The sequence below is a fragment of the Lagopus muta genome, chromosome 24 (assembly GCF_023343835.1).
Source record: "Lagopus muta isolate bLagMut1 chromosome 24, bLagMut1 primary, whole genome shotgun sequence".
Taxonomy (NCBI): Eukaryota; Metazoa; Chordata; class Aves; order Galliformes; family Phasianidae; genus Lagopus; species Lagopus muta.
In genome coordinates this window covers 3230729-3255335 of record NC_064456.1, presented here as the reverse complement: position 1 = coordinate 3255335, position 24607 = coordinate 3230729, and the positions used below count along the sequence as shown (strand labels likewise).

General features: G+C 49.5%; 1 protein-coding gene across 2 annotated transcripts; it reads right to left on the bottom strand.

Moving 5' to 3' along the window:
• Positions 1–1241: 1241 nt before the first annotated feature.
• Positions 1242–23677, bottom strand: RAP1A (RAP1A, member of RAS oncogene family). 2 transcript variants are annotated; one of them, XM_048925778.1, is made up of 9 exons: positions 23549–23677; positions 13655–13725; positions 10443–10526; positions 9000–9068; positions 8044–8100; positions 7299–7439; positions 5042–5185; positions 2595–2710; positions 1242–1972 (listed from the first exon to the last, which is right to left on the bottom strand). In XM_048925778.1, the coding sequence occupies exons 3-8, from the start codon at positions 10497–10499 to the stop codon at positions 2624–2626; spliced, it is 555 nt and encodes a 184-aa protein (XP_048781735.1). In that variant the 5' UTR covers positions 10500–10526; positions 13655–13725; positions 23549–23677; the 3' UTR covers positions 1242–1972; positions 2595–2623. The 2 variants fall into 2 exon arrangements, with proteins under 2 accessions (XP_048781735.1, XP_048781736.1); XM_048925779.1 differs by lacking the exons at positions 13655–13725; positions 23549–23677 and adding an exon at positions 12313–12753.
• Between the last annotated feature and the right edge of the window lie 930 nt (positions 23678–24607).

Genomic DNA, 24607 nt, shown 5'->3' with positions numbered 1-24607 from the left:
CGTTGGGTGAAGCAGAAGCACGTGAGGGCACTCCAGGAAGATTTTCTTTTCCACTTCTCTTTAGGACACTCTTCAGTAAACACATCTTTAAACCCACGAAGCATTAAACACCGAATGCTTTGGGGCACATCCGATTTGTAAGTGAAAACTATGCAGCATTCACCAGAGAGCAGAAATGGGGTTGTTGTGCTGCACACAGGAGAGCCAACACGTGCACCAACAGCTCCGGGTGTGGGGTCTGCAAGAGGAACTGATCAGGGAACCCCAAAGGAATTGCAGGGACCCACCAGGAAACGGGGACTCTAAAGGAACCAGGGGGACCCCAAAGGAATCCGGGATCCCAAAAGGAACCAGGGACTCACAGGGAGCCACAGACCCCCAAGGGACCAGAGTACCCCAAAGAAACCAGGGAACCCACCACAATTCAGGGTCCCCAAAGGAACCTGGGTGACCCCAAAGGAATCTAAGATCCCAAAGGAACAGGGGGAATCCACTGGGAACCAGGGGACCCCATCACAGTTCAGATACCCCAAAGGAACGGGGGGATGCACCAGAAACCTCAAAGGAACCGAGAGATCCCAAAGGAATCAGGGGGACCAAAAGGAACTGGGGGAACCCAAAAGAAACCGGGGATGCCAAAGGAACTGGAGAAGCCACCACAATTCAGGTACCCCCAAAGGAGCCCGGGGGGAGCATCAGGAACCCCAGGACCCCAAAGGAACCGGGGGGGGATGACCACGATTCAGGGACCCCGAGGGAACCCAGGGGGATCCCAAAGGAGCGGGGAAGAGCTCAAAGGAAGCGGCGGCTGCGGGCGGACAGCGCCCCCTGGCGGCAGTGCGCGGTAGCGGCGAGCGGAGGGCGGGCCTCCATTCCGCAGCCGCGGCGAGCAACATTAAAATCACTTTATTACTACAATAATTGTACGTTTAGTAAAGATAACCGACCTGCAAACGCCACGCTTCGGCTCCTCCTGAAAAAGGAAGCGCTGGGGGATGCAGCTTGGTGCCCAGTTTGCCCCAGTAGCTGTAATGCAGGCAGACATTGGACTGACACTGTCACCCTATGTCTCCATTCAGTCTGCTTGGGCTGCGTCGAGAAAGTGGGATCTGTGCTGAACTCCACAGCTGCATCAGGGTCAGATTGAGAAAAACAGCTCGTTTTTGGGGATTCCTCAGCGTTGGTCCCAATAAAAGCACCCCACGAACCAGGGAAACCGTAACAAAAACACAGAACCAAAATGAAAATGTACTAAAATTTAATCATTCATAAAAGCTGTAATTTAATCTGTGACAGTAAAACACAAGAAGCAATATTAGAGTTGGTTTAGTATATTATATATATTTGCTTTTAAAGCCATAGAAATCAGTTATCCCAGGTTTTTTTTTTCCTATAAAAGACCCATTTTTCCAAAGCATTATGCACAAACATTTTTAATTAGAATATAATGGCAGAATGAAAATAATGATATTCTGTAACTTTTAAATATAAAATGAAGTCAATGACTCAAAAAGTTATTTGCTGCAGTGAGTTCAAAGGGAAATCTCAGATAATATATATCTATAGTTACAGATATATAAAATATAATGGTGGAACATTTTTAGTGCTGGACGGGGAGAAATTACGATATAAGGGTCAATATGAAATTTTAATTATAGTAGCCATGTCTAACATTTGAAATGCATCCATGCTCCTTTGTATAATCATAGGCTAGAGTCAATTATATTTATTTTTCACATCTGTTAACTGCTATTGCAAAGGAGAAATGCTACTGTCTTCAATTTCCAAGAGATATACACAGAGCAATTTCTTTTTCCAGGGACTGTGTGCAAACCATTTTAAGATCTAAATTCTTCTCGTCGTATACAAAAACAGGAGAAGCTCCTTCAGATATGTCACTAATGTCTGTAAGGTGGTGACGTTGGGAACGCTGGCACTTTCCATTTAGGCAACAGTTCTTCATTCCTGCAATCTAGGAAGAGAAAAAGAACGGGTTTCTAACGTTGCAGGGTAAAGGCATCGTGCTGCTCACGGCCAGAAGCTGCAGCTGCAGAGAGGCTGCTTTCTTCCAGCACTGAGAGCCCTGCCAAGATCCACAGGAAGATTATTTATAGCATACGTCCAACCTTTGGTGGTGTTTTGTTTTGGGTTGCGTTCCTGGTGGGCAGCCATTGAAATCCATGTCCCACCCAAACCCGTTTGCAATTGTCCTCTTATCAGCCAGGGCTGTGACAGCACAGCCAGTCACCCAGCTGCACTTTGGGAGGAAGCACAGCTGACCCAGGATGGCTGCAAGCACAGAGTCACAGGGGAGAGCCTAAGAGAGCAAGGAGGAACACTGCACCCATCGCCACCAGTTCCTGCTGTGTCACAAACCACAGCCCAAGCAAAAGGAGGAAGGCCGATGTTTCTCTGCTGGGTCCAGCAGTGGAAATGGCTTTCAGTCAGAAAAGGCCAACGGGGGCAGCAGACCAGCAAGAATTGTGTGTTTTGGAGCAGACAGAAGGCAGAGGAGCAGGGGGAGGGGGAATGAGCCCTATGAGGAGCAGCTCAGGTGTGCGTTACATCCAGGCTGCATGGGAGACATGGCTTACCTGGCTCAGAGCTGCTGCGCCACGGGAGTCTAAAGCAGCAGGCATGATTTCTTTTTAGGCTTCTTCTTTTCCACTGGTGTTTTTCTATTTATCTGTCTGACCAGGTCATAAAAGATCTGAAAAGGAAAAACACAAACTGAGTACCACAATAACAAACACCACTCAAGTGTCAAAAAATCAGGCAGGTTGAAACTCCTTCCTGGTGACTGCAGTCTTATAAGTTCAATCAAGCTGCTTCCATTTAGCTGCACTTACTCCTCAAGCAACTGCTGATTACACAAGGGTGCACAGAGCTCCCAGCCACGTGCAGAAAATAAGGGAGCACCTCCTGGGCCCTGGCTTCACTCCCCGCTGTGTAGGATGCATTCTTGGTTTCCATCACAGCCATTCAGACTGGAGCTGTCAGTCACTTACTGCTGATCTCATGTGCCTTTGGTGCTGATCTATCTGAATTTATTAATCCCAACTGATGTCTTGTGAACACTTTCTGCTGTCATTTGTTTTCTCAGTAATAACCCACTCCCTGCAAAATGAGCTCTGCAAACTTGCTTGGAGTTGGGCTGTGGCACTGAGCAGAACTGCTTCGACCTCCAGAAAGCCCCACCTTCCTCCTCATTTACTTTCTTCCTTCCTGGAGCTGCTGATTGCTCACAAATCGTGGTTGATTCCAAAGAAATCCAGAAGGCAAAGAAACAGGTTGTGACAGATTTCACTGCTTGGATATTTCAGATTTTCTGCCCTGTTTGTGCATGGAAGCACAAGTGCCCAGTTTGACAGCCCCAAACAAAACGAACCCATCCTGCCTTCATTGGGCTCTGGTGTCAAACATTTGAAGAGCACCTGAGCTGCTCCTGCACCTCCTCTGCTAAGCTTCCTACTGCCAGCTCTGGGTAATAGGAGCAGTTCACACCCAGATGCTAAGAAGTGTACAGGTGACATATAAAGGAAAGGTTTCTGTAGGAGAAACCAACCAGTAAGAGGCATTTTCTATTCTGATGCAGAACAGCTTTCCATCTTTAAGCCCTTACAAACAAGAGCTAAGGCTGTACAAAGGGAACTGGAGCAACACATGGCGAAGGACGCGACATCTCTTTGCTGGATGAGGTTCCTGCAGCCCCATCCCAACAGCAGGAGCTCCTGGCCCTCCCTGCAGCACTGGGCATGGCACATTGGCTGCCAGAAGGATGCTGGGTTTGGGCCAAAACCCACTGCTTCTCCTTATCTCAGGCTCCTAAACGGTCCCAGTTATCTCCTGGCACCAAAGCTGCTCTGCTCAATGGGGTCACCTTAGTGTTTGTGAGTGGAAAGCTGGCCCTTGGCCCTGTCACAGAGCTCACAGGAGAGAACAAAACCTCAGTGCTGGATGGCAAGAGCCACACAACAGCGGGCGCATCGACGTGCAGAGGTGTTTCTCATTTAAACATGGAGAATTGTGCAGACATTTATGTTTGGAAATGGTCTCAGTAAATTAGTGGCTTACCAGAGGAGGACTCTGATGGGATGTCTGCTTGAGCAGCCAGATGTAGCAGGAATGTGAAAAGCAGATACTTTCAAAACCAACAGCCAACACTATGCAACACAACAAGTGATACAATGGGGCATATCCACATTCAGAATAGCAGCAGTTCTCTTAAAAACGTACAGAAGTGCATCTAAGAGCCATCCAGCTCACTCAGGACCCTCTGCCATCCATGCCCTCTGACACAGGCCACAGAAAGCAATTATGTGGAGGTGTCACCCACTCTTTACAGACAAAAAGGAGCAGATTTCTTTCAAACAGATAGGAAACAGTAGCTGAAGAGGCTGCATCTCCTGTGGCAGGCTTGTCCAAGTTCTTCCCAGGCTGAGATTGCAGAAGCACCCTATCTTTCTGATAGGGAAATATAAGCAGCACTGCACGCTTCTGTGCTCAGTTTTGGGCACCTCAGTACAGAAAGGTGCTGGAGCAGGGCCAGAGAAGGGCAGCAAGGCTGGGGAAGGGCTTGGAGAGTATGGCCTGTGAGGAGAGACTGAAGGAGCTGGGGCTGTTTGGTCTGGGGAAGAGGAGGCTGAGGGGAGACATTACTGCTCTCTTCCAATACCTGATTGCAGCAGAGCGGGGCTGGTCTCTTCTCACTGGTGACAGAATGAGGGGAAATGGCCTCGAGTTGCACCAGGGGAGGTTTAGGTTGGATATCAGGAAAAACTTCTTTAGAGAAAGGGTTGTGAAGCACTGGAATGGGCTGCACAGGGAGGTGGTGGAGTCACCAGCCCTGGGTGTGTTTGAAATCCATCTGGATGTGGTGCTCAGGGACGTGATTTAGCTGCTGTTAGAGCTGGGGCAGTACAGGCAGGTCGTGGTTGCACTTGATGATCTTTAAGGTCTTTTCCAAGCTGAACAATTCTACGATTCTATGACTCTACATGGCATTCACGTAGAAGTAACAGAGAGCAGCTGTAATACTTACCTCATTAACGTTGATTTTAGACTTTGCAGACGATTCTAGAAAGGCACAGTTACACCACTGTCTTGCTAAGTTTTGACCCTGCTCTTTGCCAACTACGCGTTCTTCCTCCAGGTCACATTTATTGCCAACCAGAATCATTGGAACCTGGGCAAGAGACAAGGACAAGATGTGGCAGCAACATCACACACCACACGGGCTGCCCAAGCAGTGCTGTCACTGAAGTGCAGCTGTGTGCTCCCACAGCCCCAGCACACGGCCATCTGCCCATCGCATCACAATGCATGGTGCATCACTGATGCATTTTACACACAGATAAAAGGATGTTCACTACAAACAGCACCCAGTTTTTCAGCTGATCATTGTTTATCCTCTCCCAGTCAATGGCTAGAGCTCTGGCTGCACTACAAAACCCAACATCTGCAGTGAGCCTGTACAGTATGATCATAGTTTCACATAGGTAACAGTAAGAAGCGGTTATTCTAGGATGAGGACTTATAGCCTTAATATAATGGCACAGTATAGCAGTATGACAGTCAAAAAAGCTCATACCTGAGTGTTCCCATACCAGGAAACACAGGATGGAGCATGGAGAAGTACAGGTATGGAATTTGACAGGACAAGGTGAAATGGTTTCAAAGTAAAAGAGGAGAGGTTTAGACTAGATATAAACCATCATTACTGAAACCATCATTACTGAAACCATCTTTACTGTCGACTCACTGATGATAACTGAAGTTCCCAGCTAATGAGCACCTGCAGTTCAGCTTCCAAAAGGACTTCTCTTCCAATCAATAATCTCGTGCCACGTTAGAATAAACATCTGGTGCATTTTCAACACAACTACATTCATGCAGACACAAGAAGTCTTTGCTCTACAGCACAGTGATGGCCATCAGCCCCTCTCCTTCAGCACCTCTGCATCCTGCTTCCCTTTGCTGTGCACATGTAGAAAAAAAAGCCACCCCAATCACTGCTGCTGGTGGGTGTGTGCCTCGTTCCATTTCCTGAAGCATTTCATTCTTTGAGCAGAAAATGAGCACTCTCCAGCTGGGAAATAAATCATCATCCACTTCCTCTGATAATTTCCTTTACGTTTTCTAATCCACTTGAAAGTTAGTATTTGTATTCTCGCTCTCATTCAGCTGCACTCAAGATTAATTTTTGTATTTAAAACATCCATACTGATCAGAAAATGACAGCAGTTTTATTTTCAAGAGGTAAATTTTACCTCTTCCATCACAAAGCTGAAGGCACAAAGCCCCCTCAAAAGCTCATTTCACATTAAGGCCAGGCTGGAAGGGGCTGTGAGCAACCTGGGCTAGTGGAAGTGTCCCTGCCTGTAGCAGGAGGTTGGGAACAGATGATCTCACAGGTCCCTTCCAACCCAAACCATTCTGTGGTTCTATGATTTACAACCATATCAGCCCAATTCCCTTCCTTACAGCCTTCCAGACACTTCAGAGATCTCCAACACTTTAAGATGTGTTCTGAACACATCCAGCAAATAGAATAAGGAAATGAAAATGAGAAACAATAGGAAAAAAGTGTTACTTAATGGAACTGATTTGAAAGACATGAAACTTTCTGTCAGGTTATTTCAAGAAGAATCATCACAGAGCAGAAAACAGAAGTACAACAGCTTGATCTATCACTTCCTATGTCATGTAAAGACTGGATTTTAAATTCAGACTCAGGTTTAATGGTTTGAGTGCTGGGATGTTAAAAGATGTGTTCTGAAACTTAAAACAGGAAGCCCAAAACTGAGCGGAAGGTTGCATGAAAGTTGAAAAGGTCCTGAGCCTTGGGTTCAACAAGGAGGCTGGATGTGGCTCTGGGCAGCCTGGTCTGGTGGTTGGCAACCCTGCACACAGCATAGGGGTTGAAGGGAGATGATCACTGTGGTCCTTTTCAACCCAGGCCATTCTGTGATTCTAAGTGCCACCCCCTGGCACAACACCACAAATGCATTTTAGCAACTGAAACACTACTGGCAAATTTAACAGAGCTAAAAGGAAAGAAAAAAAAAAACCAAGTTGTTTCTTCAATTGACTCCCACCATTTTGCTGTCACTTGCCATCCAGACCATCAGCTTTTCAGCTGATGTAACAACAAATACTGCAGAGGGAACTCCAACACAAAACTTGGCTGTGCAGCACTGAGTATTCCTAGAAAGACATTTTGCTCACGTACAAATTTCCACATGCCTCATTCGGAAGCTATTCTGTTCATCTGCAAAAGCAGACAACATTTTACTCACATCTTCAGTGTCCTTCACCCGTAAGATCTGTTCCCGCAGGTCCTGTAGGTCGTTAAACGTGGACTGTGCTGTTATTGAATATACTAGTGCAAACCCCTGGCCGTTCTTCATATAGAGATCCCTCATTGCTGTAAATTGCTCCTGGAATCAAGGGAAGAGGAATGCAGTCAATGCAGCTGATGGGTGTTTAGGATACCTTTGCTATCTGGAGGTGAGGAGGTGGCACAGCGTGGGGCACAGGCACTTGTTTGGGGGAATGGCCTTAAACTGAGACAGGGGAGGTTTAGGTTGGATATCAGGAGGAAGTTTTTCCACCCAGAGGGTGGTGAGGCACTGGCACAGGTTGCCCAAGGAGGCTGTGGATGCCCCATCCCTGCAGGCATTCAAGGCCAGGCTGGATGTGGCTCTGGGCAGCCTGGGCTGCTGGTTGGTGACCTGCACACAGCAGGGGGTTGAAATGAGATTTTCTTTGTGATCCTTTTCAACCCAGGTCATTCTAGGATTCTATGATTCTCCTGCTCCCAAAGACCTCATCCCAAAAGACAAAAATCTGTGTGTTCTGGCAACTTGCAAAGTTAAACAAAATTATCAGACATCAGTATGTTGATACAGTGACCCACTGCTGGGTTATTTAACAGAACTGCTTGATTTGCCCTATTGCTTCGACAGGATCATTAAGTTCTATACCTCACTCCACTCTCAAGAAACCAACTCTGTGCCATTTAGAAAGAGGAGTTATACTTACTGTCCCTGCTGTATCCAGGATTTCAAGCATACACTGTTGACAATCTACTTCCACTTGCTGGGGAAAAAGGGAAGAGACAAAAACAGTTAAAACTAAAGACTCTGAAATGAGGCAGAGGAATCTCAGCTTCATTTTTTTTACTTCTGCAGCAAAGAACTCTGCAAGAGAGAACCTCCCCAGCACCACGAGAGGCTCTGCTATCACAGCTCAGTGACACCCCAGCTGGCACATGGGGCAGCAACCTCGTGCCACAGGGCTCTGCTCACACTCAGGCCTAACAAAGCCTTCACCATTAAGAAACGTCGCCGATTCCCCACGGGTAATTCTATGAAAGCAGAATAAATCTAACAGCAGAACTCAGCATTTATGCTTAATTATCACAGGCACAAAGGCTGCAAGTTTTGTTTTCTGTTTTGGTGTCTTTAATTATGGCAACAATTATGCTAATCTGCAAAACAATGGGTTCCTTGACATCAACCCCAGAGAAGAAAGCAGCACTGTTGATAGAGCTGCATAACACCAGGGTCAGGGATCCTGACAAGGACTTGTGCTCAGCCCTGTGTGCAAAGCAGCTGCAGAGACTCTGTGTGTGCCTTCAAACTAAGCAGAACATCACCATTTCTAAGAGAAAGCAACAAAGCCATCAGAGATCTAAAGAGCTGCAAGTTGTGTGAGCAACAGAAGGTAAGCCCCCCTATTAAACAGAATTAAGAACAGCCAAATTAACAGCACCATTGACCATTCAGCTTTACAGTGGCTCACGGCATTGGGTTGGCCAGAAGCCCCAAGTTTGTGAAGTGCTCTGCAAAGCCAAAGGAAACCATCTGTAGTTTTATGGATCCATGATGCTCTCAGATACACAGCTGGCTCTTGTTGGCCTGATGGGCTTTCGTAGCATCATCAAAAAGCAGCAAGCACTGTGAGATGTGAAAGGAACGAAAACGCCACTACTTTACCTTTCTGTATGAATCTTCTATTGTTGGGTCATATTTTTCAACAAAAATTCCCTGAACAAACTGTACAGTCTGGGGAGAAAGGAGAAGGGAAATAAATCAGGTAAGCAAACGGACTGTGATGTGTTACCAGAAAACACTTCGCCAACAAGGAGCAGCAGCAGCAAACTGCTCCATGCTGCTGAGAAAATTCAGGTGGGGAGAAAAGACATAAATTATCAACAAATTTAAGTAAAATCTGCACAATCTGTCGTTCCTTGAGCCACTTTGGGACTGCTGGCTCTTTTTTTTTTTATTAATAAAAGATGAGATCCCCCAAATGCCTTCATTTTACTGCCTGTGACTTCAGAAGAGTAAAAAGCACCAAGTATGGGAAATGTGAAATCTGATCAGAGGAGCTGGGAATGTATTTGCTGTGAAAATCCCAGATCTCAATTAAGTCAGTGTGACAGTGAAGGCACTCTGGATTACACACAGAGCACACAGTTCAATCCAATGACACTCCAGACACTCAGTTTGTGTTAAATCACAACAGAAGGAGACATCACTCATGTAGAAGGGGAAGTATTTCTTCCCCATGTGATTATTCAGAGCAAATCTGCCCTAAATATTTCCCCTCGTGCTGCCACTTGGATGTGACCCATCCCTGGACACTCAGGCTCTGCATGTGCTGCACTCTGACTCCCATTGCTCCCCAGTTTTCCTGGTCTCCTGGAAGGCACTGGAGTTTCTGCAGACATTTCAGTTTGTTTAAGGTGCTGTGGAAGAACAGAGCGTATCAAAAGCTTTTACTCCTCCATCTTGCAAGGATTAGGATGGGATCTCTGAAAGAACACATCAAATTTGAGTCATAATTGAATACCCTTCCCCTCTATCCTTCTGGATTCTGCAGGTGATCTGACAGCCCACAGCAGCCCATTCCAGCAGGAGTCTGGAAAGGAGCAGGGCTCTCTGCTGTGAGTCAGCTGCTGTCACCCTCTGTGACAAGGAGCAGGGCGTGTTTCCCTCCCAGATAACCTCACACTTGACCACTTCTTCACCATCCTGGCTGGGGTGAGCTGCCTGGCTGATCTGTGATAAACAAGTGACAGAAATCTGTCTTACAAAGCTTTACTATCAACTCTGCTATGTAAACCTCTTAGGAGGAACAACACGAGCACTTAAGGAGTGCAAAGTGCCATCAGTGTGTATCCACAGCATTACACATCTGCAGGAAGCAAGCACCAAAATGCTGACTGTTCCAGCAGTGATTCATTACTTCTTTCTTCTCAGAAGAAAAAAATATCTATCTATCTATCTATCTATATATATGGACAAATTCACAGATCCTCCAGCAGCACACCAAAGGCAACCTGAGTGTCACTAAGTGCATCTGAGCAGCAGCACAAACATCCCAGCACGCTCAGTGAGCATGCAGCAGTGCCACAACCATTCCCAGCCACTCACCAAGGCAGATTTGCCCACACCTCCTGAGCCAAGGACCACTAGCTTGTACTCACGCATGGCGCGGGCTGCTCAGGTACCAGCAACCTGCAAGGCAAGAGGAGAGCAACGTTACCAGAGCACTGCCTGCACACCTTCAGGATGCTGCCTTCTTAAAGGAGCAATGCGCTGCTGCTCTGCAGATGTGCTGAGAAGAGGAATCTCTGCAGGAACAGTGAAGACTTCCCTTGTCCACCTGGATGCTCAAGTTTAGATGGCCTCTGACAAAAGCTCTGGCTTGTGCCACGCAAGCAATAACCATCAAAGCACAGATCCACCCTCCAACACGTCCCAGTGTCCACATGCATCAACCACACGCAATCCCACGCTCCCATAGCAAACCTGACAACTCAGTGCTTCCTTTCACTCCGTCACAGAGCATTTTAATTACAGTAAGCTTTGCCCTGAACTCACTGCCTCCTGGGTTTGGGATGCCCAGGCCGGACCTGCTGGCTTTCTGCTGTTGGGAAACACTTTGCATGGGAGTCACAAGACCCCTCCCCACTGCACCACCTTCCCTCCGTGTCCTCAATGTTTGACAGCCATGAGCACGAGATAACAAGGCTGGTGAGTTGTGAGCAGGGGCTCAGCCTGCAGGGAAGGATGCAGGACAGCAGTTCTCCCCAGGAAGGTCAGCCCGACCCCACAGCTGCCAAGCGCTCGCTGCTCACCCAGCCAGGGCTGTGCCTTTTTAAGGAAATCTTCCAGCTCCCCGAGCTCGCTGTGCTGCACAAGAAAACCTCTCATTCTCCTCGAGATTCCCCGACAAATAAGGCAAGTGACAAAGCTGGCCATAAACATTTTACACTCTGTTTACATTTTGAGCCAGGCTGGGCTGTCCCGGTCGGGGCGTTGGGCAAACAATGACCTCAGCTGCCAGTTATCCTCTCCTCCTTCCCAAGTAAGGGTTCAGAAACACGAATGCTATGAGCCCAGGGAAGTTTCATTTCTCAAAGGCACAGCAAACCAACGTTGCCATGGGATTTATGGCTGCACCAGACTGGCTACAAATGAAAAGGAGTTTCTTGGAGTTCGATGCAGAAATGCATCACCCTGCCCAGTACAACACACATCGCCTCGTCCACTACCACCAACAGCTTCCTGCAAAGAACCAGGGTCGTGGCTTCAGCCTTGCTGATGCCTCCCTGCAGCTCCCTCCAGTTCTCAAATGCTTTGCAGTAGTCCTTCCTTTGACACTCAAAAGTGAAGTTCCCCTAACTAATTATGAGGAAAGAATGCAAGTCATGGACTTATTCATGTCTTCTACTGTAGGAAAAAGTAACTGATTCCTAGATCAAGTTGCAAAAATTGCAATGAAAACAATGGCAACTGCAATGATAGTAATTTCGATTTATAGGTTCTTTTGCTAGATGCTCCACTTATAACTTATTTCCTGAAGGGAGGTTGTGATGAGGAGGTTTGGCCTCTTCTCCCTGGCAACAAACAGGACCCAAGGAAATGGCCACAAGTTGTACCAGAGGTGGTTTAGATTATACATAAGGAAGAACCTTTTCTCTCAGAGAGTGGTCAGGCACTGGAATGGCTGCCCAGGGAGGTGGTGGAGTCGCCGTCCCTAGCAGTGTTCAAGAGGTGTCTGTATGGGGAGCTACGAGATATGCTTTAGTAGCTTGTGGTAGCAGTGGTAATGGGTGGATGGTTGGACTAGATGATCTCGCGGGTCCTTTCCAACCTTGTGATTCTATGATTTTAAACGCAAGATTTTAAGCTGGGAGAAACCTTAAGCCAGGCTGACACGAGCCCAAGCTGCAGCAGAGCAGACACTGCATCCCATCCACACTGAGACTCTCACCCCTCCAGCTGCCCCCAGCCTTACACAGAGAGCTGAGCTGAAGCCAGCAGCAGCACCCAGAGCTTGAAGTTCACCTCAGGGCCGTTTTTCTTCACCTCTTGAAACTGTTGTTGCTTAATTGCATAAAAATTGTGAAACGGAGTCAAAGTGAAAGGGGTTTTCCAGAATGGTAGCTTCAAATATCTCAAAACAGTGCAAGCAATGTCTGTGCACTGAGTACACTGATAACATTTTTGGATAAGATCCTGGCAGCTCTAAGCTCTTCTGCTGAAAACTTCCCGGAGAAGTAACATTCACTTCCTTTTATTTCTGAAACTGTGGGTTTTGTTAGGAAGGAGAGGGGAATTCCAATCAGCAGCGCTTTTCCTCTTGATAATCCTTGCAAATTCCATGGGGGTGACTATTTGATAATAAACCATCAATGCGAGCCATTGATCTGTGCATCTCTCAAGGCTCCACGGGATGCTCCACCCAAGAAAGCCCTGAAAGTAAATCACGCTACGGGTTAAATATAGCTGTGAACTCTTTCACTTCTTATTTATAGTAAAAATACTTGTGGGAAAGTTCCAGCCAGCAGTAGTACAAGACTGACTTCTCATTTCTTCTCTGCAGTATTTGCTGATATTTTTTTTTTCAAGTGCAACAGGAAACCAAGATCCTGAACCGCATAAGCCTTATTACTGTAGATCCCACATGCTCTAATTATCTTGTAGCTCTTTCACAAGTTTGTTAATGTTACCTGTTCATACAGCACAGATTGGAGCGCTCCAAAAATCACCACGTCCCATCCTAAGCAACTTTTTCTTTGGCAAACTGCATGTGCCCACCTTGACACAGGAGACACGTGGCATTCACTGCCCCCCAGAGCACCATGCAGTGCAGGAACGTGCTCTGAAGCAGCAGCTGCATTGCAAAGCAGCATGAAATGATGGGCGCTCAGTGCTTCTTTCGATACAAGAGAAGACTGTGATCAGCACGAAGCGTAGAAGTTTCCTGTTCCAAGCAACCCTCACGTGGTGCTCGCCATGAGAACTGCTACCCACATGCAAATGTAACCGTCTGCACATCACACAAAGGCTGTTCACCAGCTCTTGAGTGCCATGTATCTGCAGCTGGTTGGATGCTTTGAGCAGCACTGAGGTGATACCATCGCAGGAGAACCGTTAGGGCCGCGCAGTCGGTTTTGCCTCTTTCACAACCAGAAGAAAGAAACCCGACTGCCTCCACAGGTTCACGCTTTGTACAACGGTAGGTGACATCAGGAAGGAGCACAAAACTTCAGAGCTGTTTTCCCCCAGCTGCAGAAGCAAGGCTCAGGCAGCTTCTAACTTAACCAGTTGTCAAATTAAATATTAAGAACTCATACCTTGGCATAAAAGATCTCTCATCAGTGTTAACAGCACTATTGAAGGGTTTCCCAGGCTCCTTAAGAGGGCGCTGAAAGAAAAATAAACAAAATTAATTCTTCAGAATATGCTTTCCAGCCAGTAATGTTTGTAAGCACAAAATCCACTCTTCAGAGTGTGGAAATGCTGGGCACGGAGGTGGTGAGGCCCCAGTGCTGCATGGCACAGGAAGCCAAGCAACTGCTTTTGTAAGATGCTTTTGCAGCAGCTCTGCACCAACGCTGCAGAGCCACCTTGAAGCCCCAGAAATCAAAACGCTGCAGAAACAGGTAAGGGAAATGTTGAGATTTCTGCTAAATATCCTTCCAAATGCAATAGGAAGTGAGCCTACAGCAAAGGGATTCTTGCTGACAGCATTTGTACGGATCCAACTTGAACACACCTGAGAACAGGGAATTCCAGTGCTCAGCTGTAGGACCAAGGGCAGGTGACAACTCGGGCATGTACTGCATTTGTGCTGCAGTGCACAGCCCCATGTGCACAACAACAACACAGAGATGAGAGAGAAGGAGCAGAGAAGCCCAGCACTCCTACCCTCACCCCCAGCTCCCAGCCTGGTTTGCACCCACAGACACCAACATTTGCCATCTGCAATGCCACTGCCAGCACCCTGCCCCACACGACAGCCATGCATGGGGTTATTTTTACCCTGGCAGCTCAGCACTGAATCATGGCTACTATAAACAAACCTGTTTAATTTTGAGCTTCTAAGTGCTCCTCGTGCCAGCTTTTTCAATTACTACGAACGAGGCCATGAAAAGCTCGTTGTTTTTTGTGGGTTTTTTATTTTTAATGTCTACTGGAGATTGCTCAATACTCCACCAAAACTCCTTCCTTACTCACAGCTAAGTTTGCAAAACAAACTCTAACCCATCACAGCAAGGACCAGACCCAGGGCAAAGCCAGCTTGAGGGGCAGGACATGATATGCAGCTTCACTCCCAACAGGGCTCTGCTGCACACCATGAGAAATTAAATTACTCAATGAAAACGAAAGGACTTTAAATACTTCCTCAATATTAATCAGAGCTGTCAACAATTAAGTCCTCATGACACGTCGGCCAGGTGAAAGCGATGGGAAGAGGGATGGTGGGTGGTGAGCAGAGGGTGCTTGCCTAAAAAAAAAAATCACCTAATTAATTAGCAAATGGTTCTCTCAAAAAGAAGTGAGCTCGACACCAGCCTGGACTTGAAGGCGTTACCACCAGCAGCCCTGCTCACCTCCCTGCCCTGGGTGCAGAGCAGCTCCTCCAGCAGTGCTGAGGCTGTCAGCATCAGGAAAGCAGGGGAAGGCAGTGCTGGCAGCAGGCAGGCTCCACAAGACTTCCACCTGCAGGGCAGCAAACTTCCGTCCATGCCATCTTCAGGGTATGACTTCACTCTATTGCTCGTTATCAGTGCAGGATCCAACACTGTGCTGAATGCATCTGACAGACTGATGTTACACAGCCCAGGTAACATCATAACAGGTGGGTGTTTCAGATGGTAAGAACCTGACTCCCTTTTTCATGAATTTAACAGGAAGAACATTTGCACTTCCACCGACTGCCTTCAGCATCCAACCAGCAGTGTGAGCAGCACGCAGCCAGCTGCACCATGGTAGTTCCCTCAGCAGCTTTTATCCTCCTAAATGTACCACGGGCTGAGACTGAGATTATTTCTGTTAAAAACAAGCGACTTGTTTCCATTCCAGGCAGGAACTTGCCAAATTAACCTCTCTGTGCTTTGCTAATGTTGCTGGCAGAGCACAGGGCACGGTCAGCACAACATGGAGGTCCACACACATCCAGGGACCAAAACCAGCCACCAAAATGACACGTGGATCTGTGCAACAACAGCTGGGAACTGAGCCAGTCCTGTGCTGAAAAGCAGTTCAGTGAAGCACCAAGGAGCAGAGAGCAAAGAAACGTTTCAACATCCTGCTATTTCTGAAAGGGAACTTCCATCAAGAATTCACAACCTCACAGCAGCTCCCTAAAGGCACACCATGAGAGCACATCACCATTCAGCACTTTAAGGCTGAGCAGACGCATCTGGGCTTTGGAGAATGAGGCAAAAGAAAGGCAACAGCCCACAACCATGGGCAGGAGGAGCAAAGCTACTGGCGAACCAAGCAGCCAAGCACAAGAAAATCCCACTGTCCAGAGAGCTCCTGGCAGCACGCAGCCGGGGATGGAGGAGCGCCCTCCCTGCCCTGCACACTCTTAAAAACCAAAGTCCTCAGTGTGTGCTGCTCCTGAGCCACATCGCTGCACAACATCACCCAGTTGGAGCCGGCGCTGCCAAAGCTGGGGCTGAGTCAGCTCCTCCAGCAGCACAACCCCCGGGCTGCAGCGTGAGAAAGCCCTTCTGTGCACAAACACCTCGAGATGGAGCTTCCTCAAACCGTACCCCTTCCTGCAGCCGGCTTCGTGCTGAACTCACACTTTTAAATATCACGGTGTTTACTCCCATGGCAGCGACTGCCCGCTTACTCACTCTAAATTGCTTTGCCATTGAAGCGCTCTGTGCGGCCAAGGCTTGCCGTACACAGGCGGCTAATTTGTTTTTTGTCCTGTTGGTCTGCGTGTGCACAAAGTTGCTGGGGATGATGCCAAGCAGAAAAAGGGCATGGAAGGGAAGGCAGCAGTGCAGTTCGGGGGCTGACACACTGCTGCTGCTCCAGAAGAAAAACTGGGAGGAAGTTTTTCAGCCAGAGGGCGGTGAGGCACTGGAACAGGTTGCCCAAGGAGGCTGTGGATGCCCCATCCCTGTATGCATTCAAGGCCAGGCTGGATGTGGCTCTGGGCAGCCTGGGCTGCTGGTTGGCAACCTGCACACAGCATGGGGTTGGAACTGGATGAGCATTGTGGCCCTTTGCAACCCAGGCCATGCTGTGATTCTATGAAAAAATCTGTTGATTTGCCCCTTCCCCACCAGTAAAACACATCGACACGAAAGGGCACCGCATACAGAATGAGCTCACAGGACTTCCATCCGCTGTCCCCTGCATCCACCACTCCCTTTGTGAATTTCTTTTCTTCCATTTTCTCCAGCAGAAAAAAAAATAACACAGAAAAAAAAAACAACCAACGCTCTGACCTTTTTAACACCGATTAAATTCCAGCCCGAAGCTGGGAGGCTCCATCGTCACAAAACTCCAACCATACTCTGCTCAGGAAGAATAATTTGTTGTGCTGATAGTAGCCTGGCAACGTCCTTAACCGTGTTCTTCCTGGTTTATGCAATTAGAGTAACTAAGAGCCACGAGGTAGGCCGACTGTCACTGCCACTTTAGCCTCTGTTTTAAGGAATTATTTCCTCTGAGCAGCGATGTTGGGCAGAGAGAGGAAAACCACTGCCTTCTTCCTGTCCAAAATGCAGCAGTGTGCTCGAGGGGTACTGCAGCCATGGCTTTGGTAGTGCCCACCGAGCACATGGCCAATTAGTGCTGCACTGTTTGGCAGCTGATGGCCCACACCAGCCGACAGCAGCCCGGTAATGAGCACCCAATTGGTGTTAATGTGTTTTATCAGCACCATGCAGGAGAGCACCTCTTGAAATGTTTCATGGCAAATTTCCTGGCTCAGTGGGAACGCGGAGAGCAGCGTTGGATGGACTGAATTAACTTGAATACAGAAAAAGGTGCCATTATTTACTTTTTTTTTTGTAATAAAGTGAGGCTATCCAATACAGCACTGAATCCTTCAGTGTTTGCTCCGTCCTGTGACACTGCATCCTGGAGCCTGGGGGGGGCAGAACAGGGAGAAATTCTCTTCTGTGGCAAAGCTTTTAAGAGAAGGAAGACGCAGAATGCTGTCAGCAGCTCAGTGCTGGCATCTGAAGGCATCAGGGCCCGGAGCTGAGAGCTGCACAGCACTGCTCATGGTGTTAAATCCTCCCGAGTCTGCAAGGCTTGAAAGGGCAAAACAACTGCAGCAGTTCCTCCCGGAATTTCCTGCATGGAAAATAAGAGTGACACTCCTCCCTAAAGGAGGTTGCTCTGCTGGGCTAAAGCACTTCTATATGAGCAGCTTCAGTGTGTATGGGTAAAGCTTGACGGCAACCAAAACAGATTATTGTACAATAAAATGAAAACCAACGGTCCGGGCAGTTGGACTCCTGCCCAAAAAGCAGGGATGCTGTTCCCTGGGTTTGAGTGGTGGAGAGGAGCTGTGCTGCAGTGCTGGGCAGCAGCAGGAGGGCCTTGGGCAGCTCCTCCCCCTGCCCCACTGGCACTCCTCTGTGCAATGATAAGACATAAAGCAATAGGAAAAAATTATCTCCTATGTTAACGCGTAAATTTATGAAGCATTATGGAGACAGTCAGCTCCATTCCGTGATCCAGACCTTAGAACGTCCCGCACTTCATTTGAGTATTAATTGCCGTTATCTGTGATTTCTGTACTTTCCATTTTGCTCAGGACAGCTTCTCAGCAAAGCTGACCCCCATATGCAGCTTCTTTCCTGAGAAACTCATGCAAAAATCAACCATTACAAAAGCAGGGATGCTGCTGATTTCAAAAGCTACGCAGCAATGCTTGTTGGGCTTTTTAAGCCTTTTCCCTGAACAGATGCAGTTTGTACGAATTCAGCATGAAAGCAACAATAAAAAAAATAAAGTTTCAGCCTCCCTGTTCTGCAGACCGGGTTTTGCTGAGCTGCAGTGCATGGTCCCCAGCACTGCACTGCGTTGCACTGTGTGCTCCACTGCCCGCAGGGCGCTGAGATTGCAGAATAAAGGACAAAGCACTGAGGAAAGGACCCCGGGGCATTCAAACAGCTGTTTGATCATTGTAAAGGAGATGCCTGAGAAAGCTGTGTTCTGATCTATGCACCTTCTAGTGATCGATCTGCCCATGAACACATTCATCAACAGATCCAAAGCCAGAAAGTCGCACTGATTACAGTATTATTATAAGTAATCGGATGAGTTAAAAGCCCTAAATACATGAATATTTCATGAGAGAGGCTGCTGGGAACAGCTTCACTCTCTAACTTTAATCTTAACGTTCTTTTCATCTACAATTAGTGTTACAAACCAAAGCCAGCATCTGGCCACGTTTGTTTCCTCTTCACCTGTTTTTATCCCATAAACCCTTTTGGATCTCTGCTCTTCAGCCCAGTGCCAGCATGGGAAGGGTGTGCTGGAATGGGACAGCTTGCATAAAACAGCTGCACCAGAAATAACCTTACCCAGTGAACTATGATTTACTCCAAGCTATCATGCAGTAGGTGGCACATAAAAAGATATTATCCTGCATGTCAGCTGTCTGTAATGAAAGTTTTTCACTTCCCAGCAGCCCCTCCCTACAACTTAATGTTTATTTGCATTGGAGGAAAGGATATGACATGAAAAGCAACATAAAAGGCAGTGCAACCAATACATCCAGCCTGACTGCTCTTCCCACATGCCTGGCATGTTGCAGGTTAAGGGTCTATTTCCAATGGATGCGTTGGGGTGATGCCCAGTTCCATACTGCTCAGCCCTGGGATTGAAGCCATTGGTGCTGTGAGCACGGCATGCACACCTCCTGGGGCAGACTGCACTGCTAACCCAAGTGTGTTCCCAGCAATAAAACACTCCCAAAGACAACTCTGGATCCAAGAAAATATCCAGACGTTCCAGAGAGCTCCGAATCTCCTTCAGCCACAACACGGCTGCAGACACACTCAGACCTCCCATTTCAGCACCCAGGTGGACTTAAACCCTTTCCATCTTATCAATACTGAAAATAAATAACAGCCTGCAGTGACTCAGAGCACCTGCCCAGCACACAGCCGCTGCCTGGTGCCCGTATTTTCAGCTAAACAAAAGGAAAGGGGTGAGGAAGGCCAAGCCCCACCAGCAGCCCCATCCTCAGCATGCCCAGCATCGTCACCAACCCCGCACAGGATCCGACCTCCCCCCACACAAAGGGCTTTGCTCAGCAGAGGCAAACAAACAGCACTTCCGAAAGACACTGAGCTCTGCTTTGCTCGGTGTTTCTCAATCCAAACAGCTCCGCTCGCGCTCTCGGCCAGGCTCAGGTGAGGCCACCCCAGCTGCGAGGCAGCGCCTGTTCAGGTACAGCCGGTATTTCCCAACGCCCAGGACCTGCTGGGCCACCTGCAGCAGAGCAGGGATCAAAACACCGTCTGCACGTGGCTGCGCTCCCATCCACACACATCTCATAGGATCATAGAATGGCCTGGGTTGAAAAGGACCTCAATGCTCATCCAGTTTCCATCCCCTGCTATGTGCAGGTCGCCAACCAGCAGCCCAGGCTGCCCAGAGCCACATCCAGCCTGGCTTTGAATGCCTGCAGGGATGGGGCATCCACAGCCTCCTTGGGAAACTCTCTTGCTGCTCCACACTGAGCAGCAGCACAATGTCATGGTGGAGCCCTGTGACTATTGCAGTGAGGGCAGAAATAACACTGATGCTTTCAGTCTCACCTGCAATCAGGTGAGCTGCCTGCTGCGCTGCTCTGAGTATCATCAAACAGAATGCAAATATGAAAGTTCTGAAATCTGCAAGGACTGCTGATCAAAACCAAGGGACATCTCTGGCACCCTGTTGTTCCCCCTCCCCCCCCACCAAACCTTTCCATAGCAGATGAGCACACTGTAAGATTAAGCACTATTTCTGATCAGGAATGCAGCATTCAGTCGCTGCCTCCTCCCAGAGCATCGCCCATCTTCCCACAGCTTCCTCCACTGCAGCACCATCACACAGACTACCTGAGCCCACTTCAATTACTGCACTGTTTGCAAGGGGAGATGAGATCTCCCAGCACTCAGTTTGTGTCCAGTGCAGAGCTCCAGAGACAAAGCTGTTCTGCACAGAGCCCAGAGGAGCAGCAGCAGCACCAGCAGATCCAGCACTGCAGCACAGAGCATTGGCAGCACCGCGGTGGGCGGCCACGTGGCCTTTATGAAACATAGCTAAGGCATTCTACAGCTCTTCATTTAACAGATGGGGACTTACTTTGCCCACTGAAACCTCAGTGAGTGCTGGAGACACGGATGGTACCGGCCAGGCTCCTGGCTGCTCCTTGCTTCCAGTGCTGCTGACAGCTCCATGCCAGAAATTCAAGGATGGGAAAGGAATGGAGTTAAATCTACAACTTGCTTAAGAGCTCTAACCTTACTGTAAGGCTGCAGAAGGTGAAAATATCATTTATTGCTACTTCCAGCTCTAAAGCTTTAAAAACAAGAAATTAAGAAAGAAGTTCAGCATTCTGGGAAGTGTTTTACTCATAAACAATCTCCCTCCTATTGGCCTAAGCAATGAAATTTATCATTTGCACGCACTGGACTGAAATGAAGCCATCCTTGCTAATTCCTGCCCATTTTCACAAAGTAAAAGATACTGAACTTGCTGATGTTTGCAACAGGAGCAGCGGGCAGCGTTTGTACCCCCAGGCCAAAGAGCGACACCAGAGCTCACCTGCTGTATTCCCACTCCAATCTGCACCTCTGCAAAGAGCTCCGTCCTCCTGTAACCTCCCTGCCCTCGTGCTGCCACACACAACCCGAGGAGAAACCTGCTTGAGGGCTTTGCAGGACATTAACCTCCAAGCAGAAGGCAATGCAGGAGCACAATACCTGGCCCTGGCTGCCACCACGCTTCAGAACTGCAGCAACAAACCTTGACAGCCACACATCCCAGCACCCAAAGGACACCAGCTTTGCTTTCTGACTTCCCACCATCCTCGCCTGTCTCGGCCATGAGGTGCACAGGACCTCAAGTTTTGCAAAACGTGACACAACTGCATGAGTAAAATCTGAGCCTGGGATATATGAGTGCCCTGCTTTCGTTACAGCCCTGCTAAACAACCCCTCACCTCATAAAGACACAAAACGTTTCCACTAACGAAAGAAAAAGAAAATAACAGTGAGCTGAGCACACAACCGCAGCTGAATCGTTAAATGCTGCTACAGTGCAAACACGGCAGCCTTTAATCTGTGCAAAAGGGGAATCAATAAGTGCTGCAGAGCTCAGCACACAGTGATCCCAGCTGTGCTCTGACCCCACACCCACCAACTTCTCTTCAAAAAAGAAAAAAAAAACAGAAAAAAAAAAACCCCAAACCCAATCAGGGCACACACGCAACCCAAACCCAACCTAGTTTTAAACTCAGGCCTCCTTTCAATCAGATCCTACTGAATTGAATGCAGCCACCGTGCAGGCAGAGCACGGTGTTAATGCTCTGCCAGGGCAACTGAGGCAAAATGAGAACTAGAAGGTGGGAAATCTCCATGTTAAGCTCCTGAAAAGTCCCCACGTGCCACCAACACGCTGTGCTCACACGCAGGCAGCAGCACATCAGTACAAACACACACTGAAAGCTGTTTATGCTCAATGGTAGGACTCAGAATAAAACTTACACATCAGAGCAGGTCCACACATTGCACTGCTGCCATGCAGTTCAGCTCAGTTTCTCATAGTGCAGATGGGATAGACGAGAAACGGACCTCAGCCTACGGTTTCAAATATAAACTGTTCTGATACACACCGTAAACACGAGTCTCCAAATAAAAGCATTAGTGTGGCAGGGCATTACGCGGCACAGTTCAGTCCCTGTTTGGCAAAGCTCAAAATCTTCACAAAGCTCCTTACCCTGCAGCCCTCCCAGGGCTCAGCCCATTCCTGGGGCCGTGGAACAACAAGGGCTGATGGGGTGAAAACTCCACACAAGGAACCCATCGCTGTCAGGGAACGCCAGCCCCACGCCAGCACTGTAACCTCCATAGGAACACAAGGTTGGGCTTTTGGGCATCAAAAGGCCGATAGCATTTCTTTGGCCAGGAGAATGAATGGATACTTCAATATTGGTGTTTTTAACGTTGATCTTTTCCATAGCAGCAGGACGTGAGCACTGTGGCGTAGGGTAGCAGCCATAGCAACGTGGTGTGATGTCAGAGCTCCGTTCGTAGTCCGGACACAGTGGTCCATGCCATGGATATGAGATGTGCTCAGAACCAACCTCACAGTGCCCAGTGCTGACAGCTCCTGGGACTCAGTGCAGTGCGTTCTGCTCCTCCCCATCTCCATTCACACTGATGGCCTAAGTGACCTCAACACGAAATATTTCCCTGCCTCTGAGGACCCCGCCAGCACAGGGGGGATCCTATAGCACATGGGGGTCAGAAAAAGCACAGCCCAAACCCAACCAGGGCCGCAGCTCGCAGAGAGCAGCGCATCTCCTGGCACAGCTCAGATAACCCAACGCCACTGCTCACGCAAAACTACAGAACCAACAGATCCAAGGGACAATCCGAAAGCGCTTTCAAACGAAACAACCGCTTCAGGAAACGCCGTCAGTGCTGTAAAGCCGAGAGGAGCCCTCCGTGCTCCGGTCGGAACGCGGCCCGGCACAACAGCGGAACGGGCGCGGGGCCGAGGCAGGAATTCCCCCCGGCTGCGGAGCGGGGAGGAAGCGCTGACCGCCGGGCCGCTCCGCCCGGAGCCCCGCGCCGCGCCCGGGGAGCGCCGCTCCGCCGCCACGCGCACCTGCCCGCAGCGGGCACCGCCAACTCCGCTCGTTCCGTTCCTCCGGTCCGGGGCCGGGACGCTCCGCCGGCGGCCTCAGCCTCACCCCCGACCCCGGTACGGCCGCTCGGCCGCCGCGCCGCTCCCAAGATGGATGTCCGGGGCAGGGCCGGCAGCACCGAGCGCAGCGCGGACAGCCGCCCGGCGGGACGAGGGCCGGGCCGCCCCCGGAGCGCCGCCGTGACACCGCCTCGGCCTTGGCCCTCCCCGCGGCCCGGGCCCCCCTCGCTCCGCTTCGTTCCGTCCCAACCCCGGGTCGCGGCCCCACCGCCGTCCCGGTGCAGCGCAACCCCCGCAGTCGCCCCACCCGACCCCGCGCGCTCCCTTCCCCCGCTCACCCTCCGCTCCGCTCGCGGTTCGGCCGCTGTGCGCGGCGGTGGCGGCGGCAGCTCCGCTCCGCTCCGCCCTCAGCGCCGGCCTCGGCCGGGGAGGGGCCAGAGGGGCGGGCGGGGACGCGAGGGGCGGCACGGCGGAGTTCCGGGCTGCGGGGCGTCCCGGAGCGGCGGCGCGGAGGGTCGATAAGAGCACGGAGCGTTGCGCTATCGGGGGGCGCAGCGGCAGCGCTGGGTGCGGTGCTGGGGTGGGACGTGAGCGGCACATTGGGGGTGGGAGAGCCGCCGTGGGTGCGTTTTTTTCTGGAAGGCAGCACTTCGTAGCGATGTCGTTGCTTTTTTTTTTTTTTATAACAGAACCGTGAGGAATTAAGAAATGTAAGATTGAACTATGCGCGAAACGTAGCTGTAATGAAGGAGGCGGCGAAATGCAGGGAGAGAAAAGCACGCGTACTACGGAGTGACTTCGGGTTTGTGAGGCAGCGCTGCTCAGGTTGCTCCCTGCCCCAGGTCAGGAGATGCAGCCCTGAGCCCTGCTGGAGCCGTGTGTGTCCCTCAGGGCAGGACAGAGGACCAGGTGGCCTTTGAAGAGCCCAAACAATTCTACCATTCTATTCTATAATCCTACGCAGAAAGGATCGCAAAATCTCCAGGCAGTCAGCGGCCCGGAGCTGGACGCAGCTCAAAGTCCCACTCGGATCTGCTGTAATCAAAAGTAAACAGTGCTTCAGCACTGCTCTGTGCACGGAGTAGGAGCAGTGCAATTTTGCTCGCAGGTATTATTGATGGCAGTGGCACTGCTCTGATGTCCCTGTTCTTTATGGCTCAGCTCCTCCTCTGAGCACTGCCATGCTGGAGGCCAGCAGCTGGGCCACAGTCCTGCACAGGGCCTGCTGTTCAGCTTGTCTAGAAGACAGGCAGAGAAATGGCACAGCAAATGTCCTGCAGGGCGGTGCTTGGAGCTGCGTGGGCACCAGAGCAATGCGTTTCACTCACAGATCTCCTTTAGCACCACTCTGTAAACTTTATCCCCAGCGCCATTCAGTGCTGCTGCCTGAGGAATTT